The 13,870-nt window shown below is 40.9% G+C and overlaps 1 protein-coding gene across 1 annotated transcript in view; it reads left to right on the forward strand.

The window, feature by feature from the left end:
• Positions 1-13,108, forward strand: part of MTX2 (metaxin 2) — a gene marked incomplete at its 5' end in the record, with an annotated part of 21,073 nt that extends 7,965 nt beyond the window's left edge. Inside the window, 7 exons of the mRNA XM_010175465.2 lie at positions 4,814-4,886; positions 7,710-7,786; positions 8,532-8,624; positions 9,326-9,364; positions 9,773-9,898; positions 10,541-10,617; positions 12,611-13,108. Of these exons, the coding sequence (XP_010173767.2) occupies positions 4,814-4,886; positions 7,710-7,786; positions 8,532-8,624; positions 9,326-9,364; positions 9,773-9,898; positions 10,541-10,617; positions 12,611-12,821 (696 nt within the window). The remainder of the gene's footprint in view (positions 1-4,813; positions 4,887-7,709; positions 7,787-8,531; positions 8,625-9,325; positions 9,365-9,772; positions 9,899-10,540; positions 10,618-12,610) is intronic.
• Positions 13,109-13,870: the final 762 nt, after the last annotated feature.

A 13,870-nucleotide genomic window follows, 5' to 3' on the forward strand; every position in this document is an offset into this window, starting at 1 on the left:
TTTGTTTGGAAGAGTTGTTTTCAAAGTATCAATAAACATTTTCAGTGAATGTCTTTACCATTACTTTGGACTGGAAAACTGTTGATGAAGTAATGTATACCAGTTTTACTAAAGACATGAGAGCTAATTTATTTATTTATTTTTTCCTATTCTGAATAACTGGAACTGCTGTAGTATTATTGTGTGAGAATTCTGGGTGCTGGAGGAGATCCAGGTTGTGGCTTACAATAGTCACTCCACTCCACTCCACTCTGTTCATTCTGTGCTAGTAGGTTTTTTCCCAGAGGAGAAAGGAGTGGGAAATTTAATGGCATTCTTTGGAATTACAAGCATCTTTGCAAGGTATGACTTGCTTATGACACTGTAAGTGTCTTGTTTCTAGTTTTGCTGTTAGTCTTGCTTACTATTTTTAGGTGAATTTACACAGGGCTTGACTAACTAGCTTATGTGTCATTTGGAATTCAGTTGGCCCCTTTCAGTCTCTTTTTAAGTTGATGAGCGAAATTTATGATGTTAACAATAATGTCTGATGTACTAGAATAAGCCTGGGCCCTTGATCTTTCGATTGCTCAGCTTTTGATGCTGTGTCTTTGAAGGGGTGTTGATAGCTTCGTAAATCTCAGCAGAACTACACTGAGATGGTTTCAGCCTTCAGTCTCTTGCCCTTCACTCCAGAAGCACTCAGAGGAGCTGAGCTCACTCCCATTTGCTGATGGTTTCTCTCACAAGAAAAACAAGGGTTTACTTGCCTGCTGAAATTGTGTATGTGAGGTACCCAAAGGGAAATGATCTGCTCGGAGCTGGAGTAATTAGTGTTCCACTGCATCTTTTATCAGAGTTGGAAGCCATGGCGGTCTGATACCATCTGCACACCAAATGTGCTGGTTCTTGACATTCTCCGTGAGTGGTCAAAAAGGGAACAAATCCTCCCTTGATCACTGGGCTAAAGCGTTAAATGAGATAAAGACTCACAAAAATTGCTGCTTTGTCCTATATTCTCTCAGTAGGATTTCTTTGATCTGTGCCAATTTCAACTATTTTGGTAATGGATCATGCCACTTACTGTCTAACATCAGTTATTGTCTAAAATCTAATTTATCTAGTTGAATGCATCAAGAAAAAAAAATAAATTAGGTTTTCTGGCAGTGGATATTTATAAGAATGCATTGGTCATGATCCTTGTCCATCTCTTTTTCTAAAAGAAACTATCATTTCCATAAATATGAAATGCATTCACTGCGCTCGAAAAGTCAAAAACACCTGGGTTGTTAATACTAATAATTTCCAAAGCCTGTCAGTTACATCAACGAAAGTACTCTTATAGTAATGCAAAGTCTAAGGCTTATTTCTTAGGCTTAGCCCCCATAATTCGGGATAGTACTGTCTCCTTCTATCAGTTGACATGTATTTTTTAGTCAACGTGAAGGTGGACCATTAATTTAAGCTGAATCAAGAAATGGGTACTGGCCTACTTCTCTATAATTCAGCAGTGTAGATCCAATAAGGATTAAACTTCTCTCATACTGTGGAGCTTTCCTTCATTTTCCTGCAGAACAATATTTGAGGAGCACTTAAATTTGAGACATATTGGTCTTTTAATTTCCTGGGCTTCTGTCTTTTAAAAGATTTATTAGCTGGTTTTAGGTTTATTTTTTAATTTATTTTTAGGTTTATTGTATGGCATTAAATGATTTTGTCTTCAACTCTTTCACTGTTCTGTTTTCTCTTGTTTTTGTGTTTCATTGCTATTTCACCACTCACCTTAAAGCCAGTCCTAAATGTAGACAACAACTGAAGTGGAATAGGTGTTCACAGAATCACAGAACGTTAGGGATTGGAAGGGACCTTGGCACATGGATGCTGAAGGTGGTTGCTGGAACAGGCCTTGTAAGGCTGTTGGAGAGGCAGCTCCAGTGGTCAGTGTTTCTGAACCTCACAGGTGGACTGCTGGGGTGAATGCAGAACCAGATTGATTTGCCCAATTTTAATTTTGAATGACTTTTCAGTTTCTCAAGCTCAGTCCTGGTCTCCCGTCTATGAAATGTTCATCAGAACTGAAGATGACTATTCCAAGGAAGTTTTCTCAGGTTTTTGGTTTGGTGTTTACTTTAGAGTCTTTTTAATGTCTTTTTAATTAAAAAAAAAATCTCACTGAGGGTAGACTGACTTATTTCTAGAATCTGTGCTTTATTATGCAGAGTAGCAAAGATTTTTATTTAGTTTATATTTGTTCCCACATTAGAGCTCAATTCAAGTTCAACTGCCTCTCTCCTCTTTTCTTTATGGAGTGCAAGAAAAGCACGTAGATCCAGCGTGTTCGCATTTCCGAGATGCCAAAATAGCAATGTATTCTCAATCCCCTTTGCACTGGGCCACAGACTGAGGTAGAATATCCCTGCCAAATGTAATAAAGGTCAATATTCCTTGTTCTGTGGATGTTTATTGAGAAGGAGAGAGAGAAAGGTCAGGCTCACATTTTTGATGGAAACTTGGCTGAACTCAGTGTAAACTGTAAAGATTTTATTTATAGTTTACCCTCTATGCTGAGGACTGTTTTTCACAGTCAGACGGTGCTTTTGATAGGAACCTTGTACTGTGCAGGAGCCAATGTAGGGTACGATGTACAGTAGGCAGTAATTTGCTGAAGCAGCTCACGTAACCTGTGTTCTGTGCCAGTGTGTCTCATGTTTGACACACTGATATGAAAAAGTGAAAATAGTTCTCTGATTCATCTCCTTTTGCTTGAATGTGTCTCTGTACTTAGAAGGTTTTCAGTTATCCGTGTGCTGCCCTAACTCCAGTGCAGTTCAGACTTTTTTCTTCTCAATTTGCAGTGAGAATAGTACATGGCAGTTACAAAATTAATCTCTAGCTTGATGCAGAATTGCGGAGTTCATTTAGTGCCTTACTGCAAAAGAAATTCATTGTAAACCTAGACCAAATGAAACATACTTTTAATATTAAAATCAACAGCTAAGGATTAAGCAGTATGGTAGAAGTTCACTCCACGCCTCCTACCCAAAGATGAAATTCTTTGGAGCTGTTGTTTATGCCATACAGTTCCCCTGCAGCACAGTACTGCTGAGATGATGTTGTTAGCTACTGGTAGAACTTTCAGAAGAACAAAGTCTGTGTATCAGTTGAGTTAAAGTGTGGTTTTGGTGGGTTAGATCGTGCCCAGCAATGGCATAGGAGCATGTATTTAATCTAAACCAAAGTCTCTGCATTCTTGTCTCTTAACTATTTACAAAGAACTTGCATATGAAGCCCCAGTTTGGTCAGAAGATATGACGCATATAACAGTAGCTGGAACAGCCTGGATATTGCTAGGTCCTGCGGAGCCAGCAGGCAAAGGAAGAGATCTAGGGCCAAGACAGACCAGTGCCTTAAATTCCTGTTTAAGAATTAGTCCTTTGGGTGTTCTTCCTGTTTGCATGGAGTTTGGGGTGCTAAGGCAGCAAGAGCCTCTAGTTTTGGTGGACTCTGATGGGTGCACAGACTTAGAAAGTCGGGTGGTGTCAAGTGTAGTTGGTGCCTTGTATTTTCTTTGGGCGATAGTTGCACCCTTGAGCCGTAATAGAGGTTCTAGTTGGGATGGAGCACTCTAGAGACCAGTTTATTGCTAAACAGTGCAGGACCTGCAGTACGTTGACCATGACTAGTGCCCTCTCTTTCTGTATCTGTCTGTCTCTGTCTGGATGTGTGTGTATGGTAACTGGCTCCTGAGCAGTGCTCTAAGTTAGCGTTAGGCTGAAGAAATCAAAAGATGTAGAAATCCAGGTTTCTGGCGGATTTTGCAGAGCCACGACAGTTCTGAGGCAGGATCTTATCAGCCATAATCAATGTCTTGTGTAGCAGCTTGTGACTGTAGTTCCTTGCTTTAAATTGGTGTTTGGATTTGACTTAGGTTATCTAAACCTGCAAGAGCCAAGTGTCGTAGTGGACTGTGCAGTTCTTGCATTTGGTTGGAAAAGGACCAAAGGTGTTGGCCTTCTTTTCCCTGAACTGGGTTAGGGTTTGGGGATAAAGGACTTGGAGAGCAGGTGAGAGGAGAAGGGCTGTTCAGGTCATTTTTGTTTGTGAGAGACTCTGGAGTTTAAGAGGTTCATTATTTGCCATGTTCTGTCCAAACTGTAAGTATTTTTCTTGATATTTTGGTATTCCAACAGAAACACACTAGGATTTTGTGGTGATGGCAAGTGCTGACAAAAATCAATATCCTACTGAGAATGCTTGGAATCTAAGGTTACAGTTAGAAAGAAACAGTAAATTGATCACTTATCTCTCCATGATTCACATGAATTAAAGATAATAAATACTTCTTCCCAAAGCTGCTCTTCCAGTATCGTAGAGCAAAACTTCTGTCAGATATTGTAAATACAGTGTGGGATGGTGCTATATGTTTGCCATGTTACACAACATGAACTTGGTTAGCCAGAGTTAGCCAGAAGTAGTAAGCTCTATGACTTTCAGGAGGGGCAAAATCTCAATTTTGTACAGCCACAGCACTCGCTAATTGTGTTTGTCAGATCCTGCTTCTTTGCTCATCTTGAGAAAACAGTAAAAATGGGTGAAACTTCATTAGAAGAATTTCAGTCAATGACTGGATGATAATCAGTTGTCTAAGGAAGTTAAAAAACCCCTTGTTTTACTTTTACCTACGCTTTTTTCTTTGTAAAAGCAGTATGCAAGGAGCTGTACTCCGTAAGTGTGTGCTAGGAACTAGCTAAAAGATAGGCAGATGGATTGAGAAGAACATACTCGTCTGTTACTGATGTATTAATGCTTTTTAAATGTGACTCTTTGTTTCCAGGCCTTTTTGCAAATGTGCAATCTGCCAATCCAAGTGGTTTGCAGGGCAAATGCTGAGTACATGTCCCCATCTGGTAAGTGTGGCCTTCATTTAGATTACTACGTTATACCTCCATTCTGATACCATGGCAACTACACCTTGTCTTGCTGATAACGGTCGGTCAGTGCTGCCGTGTGTGGGTTGCCTCCCCCCTCCTCTCCAGTGCAGTTTCTCCTCTGACAACAGTTAAAACAGTCAAATGCAAAGTAATGTTGGCACAATGTGTAACTGTGCCTGTGAACGCTGTACCTATATAAAGCCTTCAGACAGTTCAAATGACCGGTGGAAACCTTCTCTCAAATGCCTGAAAGTGGTTGTGTCCCAAAGCAAAAAGACATACATTTCCAAAAGTGGCTTTATTCTGCATCCAGGGAGTATTCCAGTGAGTGCTGTTACATTTTCCCATTGCTAGGGTGAGACAACACTGGAGAAAGATTATCTTTTGGTACCCTCTCTGGAAGATGATTGCCAGGATGTTGATACAGGAGAAGACTTAAGGGTGCATTGTCACTGTTAAGAGTGACAGGCAATTTTAAATCTTCCTCTGATCCATAAGAGACTCTGAAAAAAAAAATCCAAGCCCATCAACAATAAATTAAGTATTAGAAGGGTACAGAGCCTACCTTTTGCTGGAGATGACTGGTTCCCTGAAAACATCCAGAGGCTGGCTTCAGAAGGTTGCCTAAAAATCAGAGAATTGCTGAATGCAGGGTGCAAAAGCCTGGCAGTCCTCGGACTCTGTCCCAGATTTTTGTTGTGTGATGAGGAACTTATTTACTGATTGCCTGGCTCTGGCTGATGACTGCCACATGGAAGTGCCTGTCAGTAGATGTCTGACAGCTGTATGGGTTCTGCTGTTGCTACTGATATTTTGGTCAAAGTAGTGGAATTATGCTATTTTTAACAAAACAGTTGCTTGTCAGCAGTTAAAAAATAGCAAAATATGGAGGTATATAAAATATTAATTAGTAAATAAAAGTAGCTTTGAAATGCTGAATCCGTGTGCAGAGGAGCATCTTGCCTCATTTCCTTTCTTTACATTGGTTCTTTAATGGTAATTCAGACAAGGTTTTCATTTGTTCCTTTCTCCCTCCCCACCACCCTGTCTCACAGCAGCAGCAGACAAAGATCTGTATCTCGTTGTTTTGGGGGGAAGGTTATTTATCTCATAGTCGTTTTAATGACGAAACCCATTCTGAGAGAGTCAAAAGTATGATACCAAAGGATTGTCTTGGTGTGTGAAGTACAGTGTGACTGAAACCACTGAATTCTGCAGCACAGAAGGGTCTGTCTGTGTTTCATTCCACAACATGCAGCGTATGGACGCAGATGACGCCTTTGTTGGTGTGAGGCACTTCATTTATTACCCTTAGACTGATGGAGCCAGTGAGAAGTGACTCTCATGATAAAAACCATGACTGAAGCTGCTGTTAGCATGAACTGTGTTTGAGCTAAGGCTGAACAGTAGGTTTCTTGTGTTTCAGTGAAAAGAGTGAATGTATTGCTCATAACATATTTGGAGTCAGGCAGGTGCTGATCTTGCTCTGTGGGCTGTCAGTCGAGAGCAGAGTTTGCCTACAGCAAGAGGTGGGAAGGTAAAAGGGTGCTGTGCCCCACTGCACTGGGCAGGCTCATTCACTGCCTTTGGGCTTGAGGACATTTTCAGTAATCCATCCAGCATTTACCTGCATTTTATGGATTAGTTCTATCATGTAAATAATCCTAAAAGATTTAGTTGTAAATGTAAGGTTGATGTTTGTCAGTTGCACTTGGATGAAGATCTGCAGGACAGGCAACTTGGTTAGGATGGATTGAAGCAGGAGCCCTCAGATTCACACGTTGAGAGCTGAGAAGAGTGATGCTTCTGCCATGCTTCATGGCTTGCTGTGTGTAACAGGGCTTCCTCTTGTGTCTCTGCCGCCTTCAAAGCTTTGGCTCAGTTCTGCATGTAAGAAAAGTTACCTTACAGAGAAGGCGGTGTGTACAGACTCAGGAACCCTTCACAGCCCCAGAAGATCCATCAGTGACAGTCATTTCCCAGCCTCCTTTTGAGGACTGGCTGTTTTAGCCCTGCTCCATGCTGGACCCTCAGGGCTCAGCTTCATAGACTGAATGTTGAGCTTCACTAGTATTAAATTTTAACCTCATTTTGCTTCCATGATGATGAAGCAGCTCGTTTCCCCTCCCAGCCCCCCAGATCATGAAGCTGTGGGTCTCATGCTGAGGACCTCTTACTGACCCCAGAACCATGGGGGCTTGAAAATGCCAGCTCATAACTAGAGGGTGAAGACTGGGGCCCCCAACAGGAGCCGGCTGGCCTAGTTGTTGGAAATGGGAAGGACTGGAGGAGGAAGAGTCAAGACCCTGCCTTGCTGAGCGTGCATTTGCACTTCCCCCTGCTTGCTTTCCTGGGCTCAGTGCCACATCTCCCGTCATCCTTTCAGCAGCCCTTTTCCTGCCAGTGGGTTAAAGGGAGGGTGGGAACGCGTTGTGTCATAAAACTAGCCAAGGGCTCTGTCTGCTTTCCTGGGATTTCCCAGCTGTTCTTCAGAGAAACATTGAACTGAGTCTTTCCAGCAAAGCAAAATCCATTATTAAATTACAGATCAATAGAGCTCACTCAGTAACTTTGAAATACACAATTGCAAGTAGTGCATGTAGAAGAGCTTTAGGAGGAGGATGTTTGTTGTTATAAACATTCGCTGGGTGAGCGATGTATGTTAGAGCTTTACCTGTGCTCATTTGAAAAAAATCACTGATGTTCAGGCATACCTGCGATATTTAATTGCTCTGAAAATTGTAAATGATGTTTTACAGGTATAAAAAGCTCTTACTAAAATACATTTCTCATTTACAGGCAAAGTACCCTTTATTCACGTGGGAAATCAGGTAGTATCTGAACTTGGGCCCATTGTCCAGTTTGTAAAAGCCAAGGTAACAACATATTGTTTTCATCAATCAGTGAATAGCATGTTAATGCTGCTTAATACTGTGCTGATTTAGTGTGCTCTTCTGGAATGTTACTTAATTTGTTAAAACAGTGGAGAAATCTAGTGCCATTTTAAAAGAAAGATATCCTGGAACAGGAGTTTGTTGAGGTGGAAATATTTTTCTTTGTCATTTACTGAAACTCTGGAAGTAAATTCTGTGCAGGGTGGCTGCATGCCTGTGCCAGTTTCCGAGAGTGTTTTCCTGTGTGCCCTGTCTCTGGGTCTCAGAGCTCCTAAACTCAGAACTGACTGGCTTGAATCCTGAAGTGTCAGATACTGTTCAGATTTGCCTTTGCTTCCTCCCACCCCAACCCTCCCCTGTATTTAAAAAAATACCGTCTTTTCACTGAGCAGTTGGTACAGCTGTATCACAGATGTAAATTGGTGTTTACCTCTTGTCACAGAGATACACTAACCAGGAGCCTGTGCGCTCAAACTGTGTTCATCTATAGCTGATAATAGTCTACATTTCTTGTAGATGAGTTATGTTATGTTACGATGATTTCTTTTTAATTCTAAAGGACACTGTGTATAAAAATTGCATATGTGGTTTGTTACTGAACTGTGTAAGAGATCAGGATCTGAGCCAAAGCTCATTGACTTCAGAGGTCCTTGGGTCGGGCGTTGCTGAATATTCCAATATCCTTTCTTACATGTGTGTCTGGTTTTTTTTTGTGTCTCCCCATTAGGGCCATTCCCTCAGTGATGGGTTGGATGAAGTCCAAAAAGCTGAGATGAAAGCCTACATGGAATTAGTCAATAATATGCTCTTGACAGCAGAGGTACAGCAACCCATAGTAACTCCACACACTTACATCAGTGACTATAGGCAAGAAGGCTTTAGGGTTTTTCCCTGGATTGGAAATGCTGCTTCTTCTTAGATTACTCTGTCAGCTTTTGAGGTGAAAGGAGGCAGGAATAAATTCTCTGCTCCTATGGATTGCTTGCTGAAACGTTCCTTAGACACCAGCCACGCGTACGATTGCCCTCACCTAACTGAAGTGTATCACGTAGCTGTAGCAGTAACCGACTGGAACCAGTGGTTCCTGGGATCCTACTGGCCAGGCACCCCGCTGTCACCTTCCACAGCGTGCATGCTCACGTGCCTGGGGGAGGCTGGGATCCCCTGCGGCTCGCTCTGTGGCCAGGTAACGCTGTGCAGTCCCAGCGTGGGAACAGCTGGAAATGCTGGCAGGCTGCAGCGGGCTGCGGGGCCGAGGGCTGGCAGCCTGCGCGCCGAGTTGTGCGCGGTGTGGGCAGCAGGAGCGGGCCTTCGGTCTCTGCTTGCTCCTGGTGAAGTAAGGGCCAGCAACTGGATTTCTGCTTTCCAGTTTAAATTTCTTGTCTCCATTCAGAAGTCTAACAGAAGGAATGAAATGGAAATGTAATCTAATATAGAAAAGGAAATTCTACTAGTGAGAAATGATTGTCTTTGTATTCCCCTTTATTAGGAAATTTTAGTAAATGCTCTTTCTGTTCCTAGCTCTATCTCCAATGGTGTGATGATGTTACAGTAGAGGAGGTGAGTGGTTCTGCAGCATTTATCTTAATTAAAATTTAATGAGAAAACACTTTTGCTCACAATTGCAAGTCCCTACTCATAAATGAAACATTGAGGTTTATACCATTACTGATACAGTCTTTTTACTTTAATTTTGCTTGCATATACATTTTAGGGAAGTTGTGTCATTACTGGAGGTAGCTGACTGCAGAGTAGACACAGGTTTTGTATGTTTCTGAAGTAATGGTATTTAATGGTTATGCTGCAAACTATAAATTCTGCACAAATAATTACAGCATATCACACGACTCCCTTTCTCTTTTACAGCTTCCTTTCTGATAGAAATATTTGAATATTAGCTATTTTGTGCTTAGAGGTATCTGTATTTTGTTATATGATAACAGAGTACCTTTCTGTTTCTAAACAAAGATCACTCACCCGAGGTATGGCTCCCCTTACCCATGGCCTCTGAACCGCATTTTGTCCTATCAGAAGCAGTGGGAGGTGAGGCGAAAGATGAAAGCGATTGGATGGGCTGGAAAGACGCTTGAACAGGTCAGTGTGAAAAGTGAAGCTTGTCTCTTTACCCTGTTTTATTTATTTTTCTTTCATTGTTTTTTAAAGGCTTTGGAGAGTAACACTTTATTGAAACAGATATAGTAAAAATATATATTCTGTACTTAAAATATTATCTGGAGTCAGATATTTGCATTCAGCAGCAACAGATCTTAAATCACGCGCAGCCCGCTGGGGTGGGAGGAAGGTGTTCTACCGTGAGTGTACATCTCCGGTGATGTTAGCGTAGGCCCTAGTCCTGCAAACAGGTTCTGAGTTGTGGCCCCCACTTCCTGTGTGGCGTTAACAGACACGCTTTGCAGGGCTGTGGCTTCCCTTGTCAGAGGTCAAAAAAAAAAAAAAAAGGCAGTTTTGAGGTACAAGTTAGCACCTTTCATTAAACTAAGTTCTGAACGTTCAGGGAAGCACCTAATCAGAATTACCTTATGTCAAGTGTCAGGTTAGGTAACACTGAGCTACCTGCCTCCTCTGTAGGTGTGACTGACCTTGAGAGCTTTTAACGTTCCAGCTTCGTATGTTCCTTGTTCCCACTCTCAGTGCAAACAGAGTAAGGAGGTTATTTTTTGCAATGTTGGTATTTCCTGACAATATGGATCTTTTATCTCTTGTGTGTTTTGACAGGTGCTTGAAGATGTAGATCAGTGTTGTCAGGCTCTCTCCCAGAGACTGGGAACACAACCATATTTCTTCAATAAGCAGTAAGTTACTCTTTACTGAAATATTACATCCAGGAATGCGAGATATAAATATATAACCACACATAGATATAGATATATATATATAGAAAACTCCTGTTTTATTTTAATGCTACATGATTAGTTGCGGAAATACAAATGTGTGACAGGAATATAAACATGAAATTTCAGAAATAAGTAATTAAAGGTTTTAAAATGAAAGTTTCTGTAAGTTTATGTTGTTTTTTTTTCCCCATTTGTGATTTAGTTTTACTCTTCCTTGTCCGTTCTACAGAGTCTGCCTCAACTTATGTAGGCTACAGATGTACACCTTTTTACAGTTAAGTTCTTATTAAAAATGATACTGTTAAAGCTTTACTTGTATTTCTTGGGTAAATTCTCTACTAGGTGCAGGGGAGTGAGTGCACGTCATGATGTCCTGACCAGGACAGCTTGTCTTGCCCTTTTTGACACCAGGGGCAGTTCTGAATGAACCGAGTTAGCGTCAGGGTGCCTGTGAGTTGTAAGAACCAGCCTTGTATTGCAAAGGATCAGTTGCAAAATAGAAACTAAGATTCACATTCCCAGGGAGAAAAAAGGAACAACCTGGCCTTCCTGGGATGTCCTCTGCTTTCAGCTGTTCCTTCCAATTGCAGGCTTTTAAAATTTTTTTTCTCTCTTCAATAAGTCAATATTTTTTAAATGTTATGGATTTGAATAATGTCACATTAGCTGCTTCTTGTCTCCTGTGCGTAGAAATGCTCAGGTCTGGACTTCAGTTAACTACATTTGGACAGAGAGATGTCTTCAAAAGGCAGCATATGGTCTTGGTTACTTTTCTGCATGTGTCTTTGCCGCTTAATCTTTTCCAAGTTGAGACTAGATGGGTAGTGTAAACTGAGTGGATAAAGAAATATGCATTATAGAAGACAAGTTTTAATTGCATCTCCTCAAATCATTCTTAAACCTAATATCTCCTAAATTTTCTTTCTGTATTTGTAAAGAATTGTAGCTTGGGGATTTTGTTTTTGTTGTTTGTTAACTGGGCTTTCTTGGTACAGTTTCAACCCTTAAGCTTTTTAGCTGTCTGAAATATTATTAAGAAAGTTATGTGTTCTTACTCCAATGTTTTCCAGTCTCTGACTTCTGGGAGTCTGTAGGAGGTAAATAAGAAAAGCAGCCTGTTGCTGGCAAGATCTAAGTTTGTTATACAAGGGTCCACATCTCCACTGGAGGGTTCCTAGTGATCCACAAATAGAAAGGCAAAAAATTTGTCAGTTGGAAAACCCTAGTGCTACTTCCCTTGAACACTAGTAAAGAAGGACTTTTCAGTTGTTGATGTATTTGAAAAAATAAAAAATTATTTGTGCATGGGCTACTTATATACAAAGGTCCAAGATGACAATTCAGAAGGCTTGTACCTAAAATAAAGTAGGACTAAAAATATTCAATAGACCACTGTTTCCCGAAATACTTGTTTTCTTCTGTGCAGTACCCTTTCAAAAAAGAGATGTTTCCAGCTGCTGTCACCCTGGAGCTCCTTTTCTTATTGGTTGAATAGTTCCTGACTGTTGAGAAGCACAAAAAGGGAATAGGGGTTTTATGCTTCCCCATCCCCCCCTTTTTTTAAAAAAATTTCTGAAATAATAGCTGGGGTTTTTTGTATATATCTGCAGAGAAAAAAGAAAAACCGCAAAAAGACCTGATAAGCATTTGCCCTTGTTACAGAACTAAAAGGTAGAGCATGGTTTGACACTGAATCAGTAACTCTGCCTCTTCTAAGAAGTGTTATTTGCACATTTCCAAGCTATGAAAAGCAAAGAAGGATGCCATACTGAGAACTAGCAATATGCTTATGTACTGTATACACAGTTTTCCTGCATTTGGTAAGTTCAGTGTTGCCTGATTTGTTCACAGTTCTTGGATGGCGTGGCTAAAAGTTACTCAGAAAGGCAGGTTTTTTTGATCAGGACGTGCCTTCCAAAATACCTATTCTTTTTTCTGTTTGTTTTTACAGACCAACTGAATTAGATGCTCTGGTGTTTGGACATCTGTTCACAATCCTTACTACTCAACTAATCACTGATGAACTCTCTGAAAAAGTGAAAAACTACAGTAATCTCACAGCCTTTTGTCGGCGAATAGAGCAGCAGTACTTCGAGGGTCATGATAAAGACAGCTCTGCAATTGCAGCAGCCCGACCTGCTAAGAGGTCCTTACTGAGATAAGCATGTTTGGTGTGGGTTGCATTTCAGTTTTGGATTTTGTTGTTCAGTTGATTGATTTTGAGAATGGAAGTGTGTGTTAGCTTTTTGAAGCTGCCAGAGCATTCACAGAGCAAGAAAATCTCTAAGTTAAGTTTTTGTGTTGTAGAACATACCACGCACATTTAACCTGAAGCGACTGTGTGGGCACTTCCATTTTAATAGCCTGTATTCCACTTACTCTAAAGTGATCTTGGAAAAGTATTGTATTGGTATTAAAAAAAATAAAATACTTCAGAAAGTTTCTTTCTAGTCTTTCTAAATGCCTTTCTTACTGAGTTTTACATCGATGTAATTAATGTCTGTGTAGTTAGCGAGTGAGATCCTGTTGGCAGGACACCTGGAAGACAGTTGTATGGTAAACTAGTTAGAATTACTAAGCTGGGAATGAAAGGACTCATTAGCGATCTTAGGTTTGCCTGCCTCAGCCAAAATTCATTCAGGAGCTGGGTGACAAAAATGTGTTGGAGCTCTGCGGCACACAAGTGATGTGATTTTATTCAGTCACTTCTTCTTTTGTGCTGAAGTAGCTCCTGGCTCTCAATACTTCTTATTACATGTGTCCTGCCTCTGCTTTTATTTCTTGTTCACCTTTGGTTTTTGGATTTACATTTTTTTTCTTCGTATGATTTCCTAGTTTTAATCCTCAGCCTGTCTTACTCATTGTTTAAGAACTGAATTTACTAGGTTAGCACCTGCCTTGCTGTTTCCACTTCCAGTATGTTAATGTTGCTTCTGAACTTGGATGTACTTGCTGGGGTGGTTCTTGAAGTCTTGGTCCTTCTGCCTCCAAACCATCCCGTGGTACACGTAGGCACAGTAATAGAGCAGTAAACAAAGAAATATCATTGCGGTGCTCTAAAAACCCTGGCAGTGTGGAGCTTCTCAAGGGAGAGAACTGAATGTATTAAACCACACCACTCTGTTCTGCTTTTCAGTTCTACGCTTTTCCAAAAGCACCAACAACCCCAGGAATATGCTGGAGGCAAATCCAGTCCTTGCACACTCAGGGA

Source organism: Antrostomus carolinensis, unplaced genomic scaffold (genome assembly GCF_000700745.2).
Source record: "Antrostomus carolinensis isolate BGI_N321 unplaced genomic scaffold, ASM70074v2 scaffold23989, whole genome shotgun sequence".
NCBI classification, from domain to species: domain Eukaryota; kingdom Metazoa; phylum Chordata; class Aves; order Caprimulgiformes; family Caprimulgidae; genus Antrostomus; species Antrostomus carolinensis.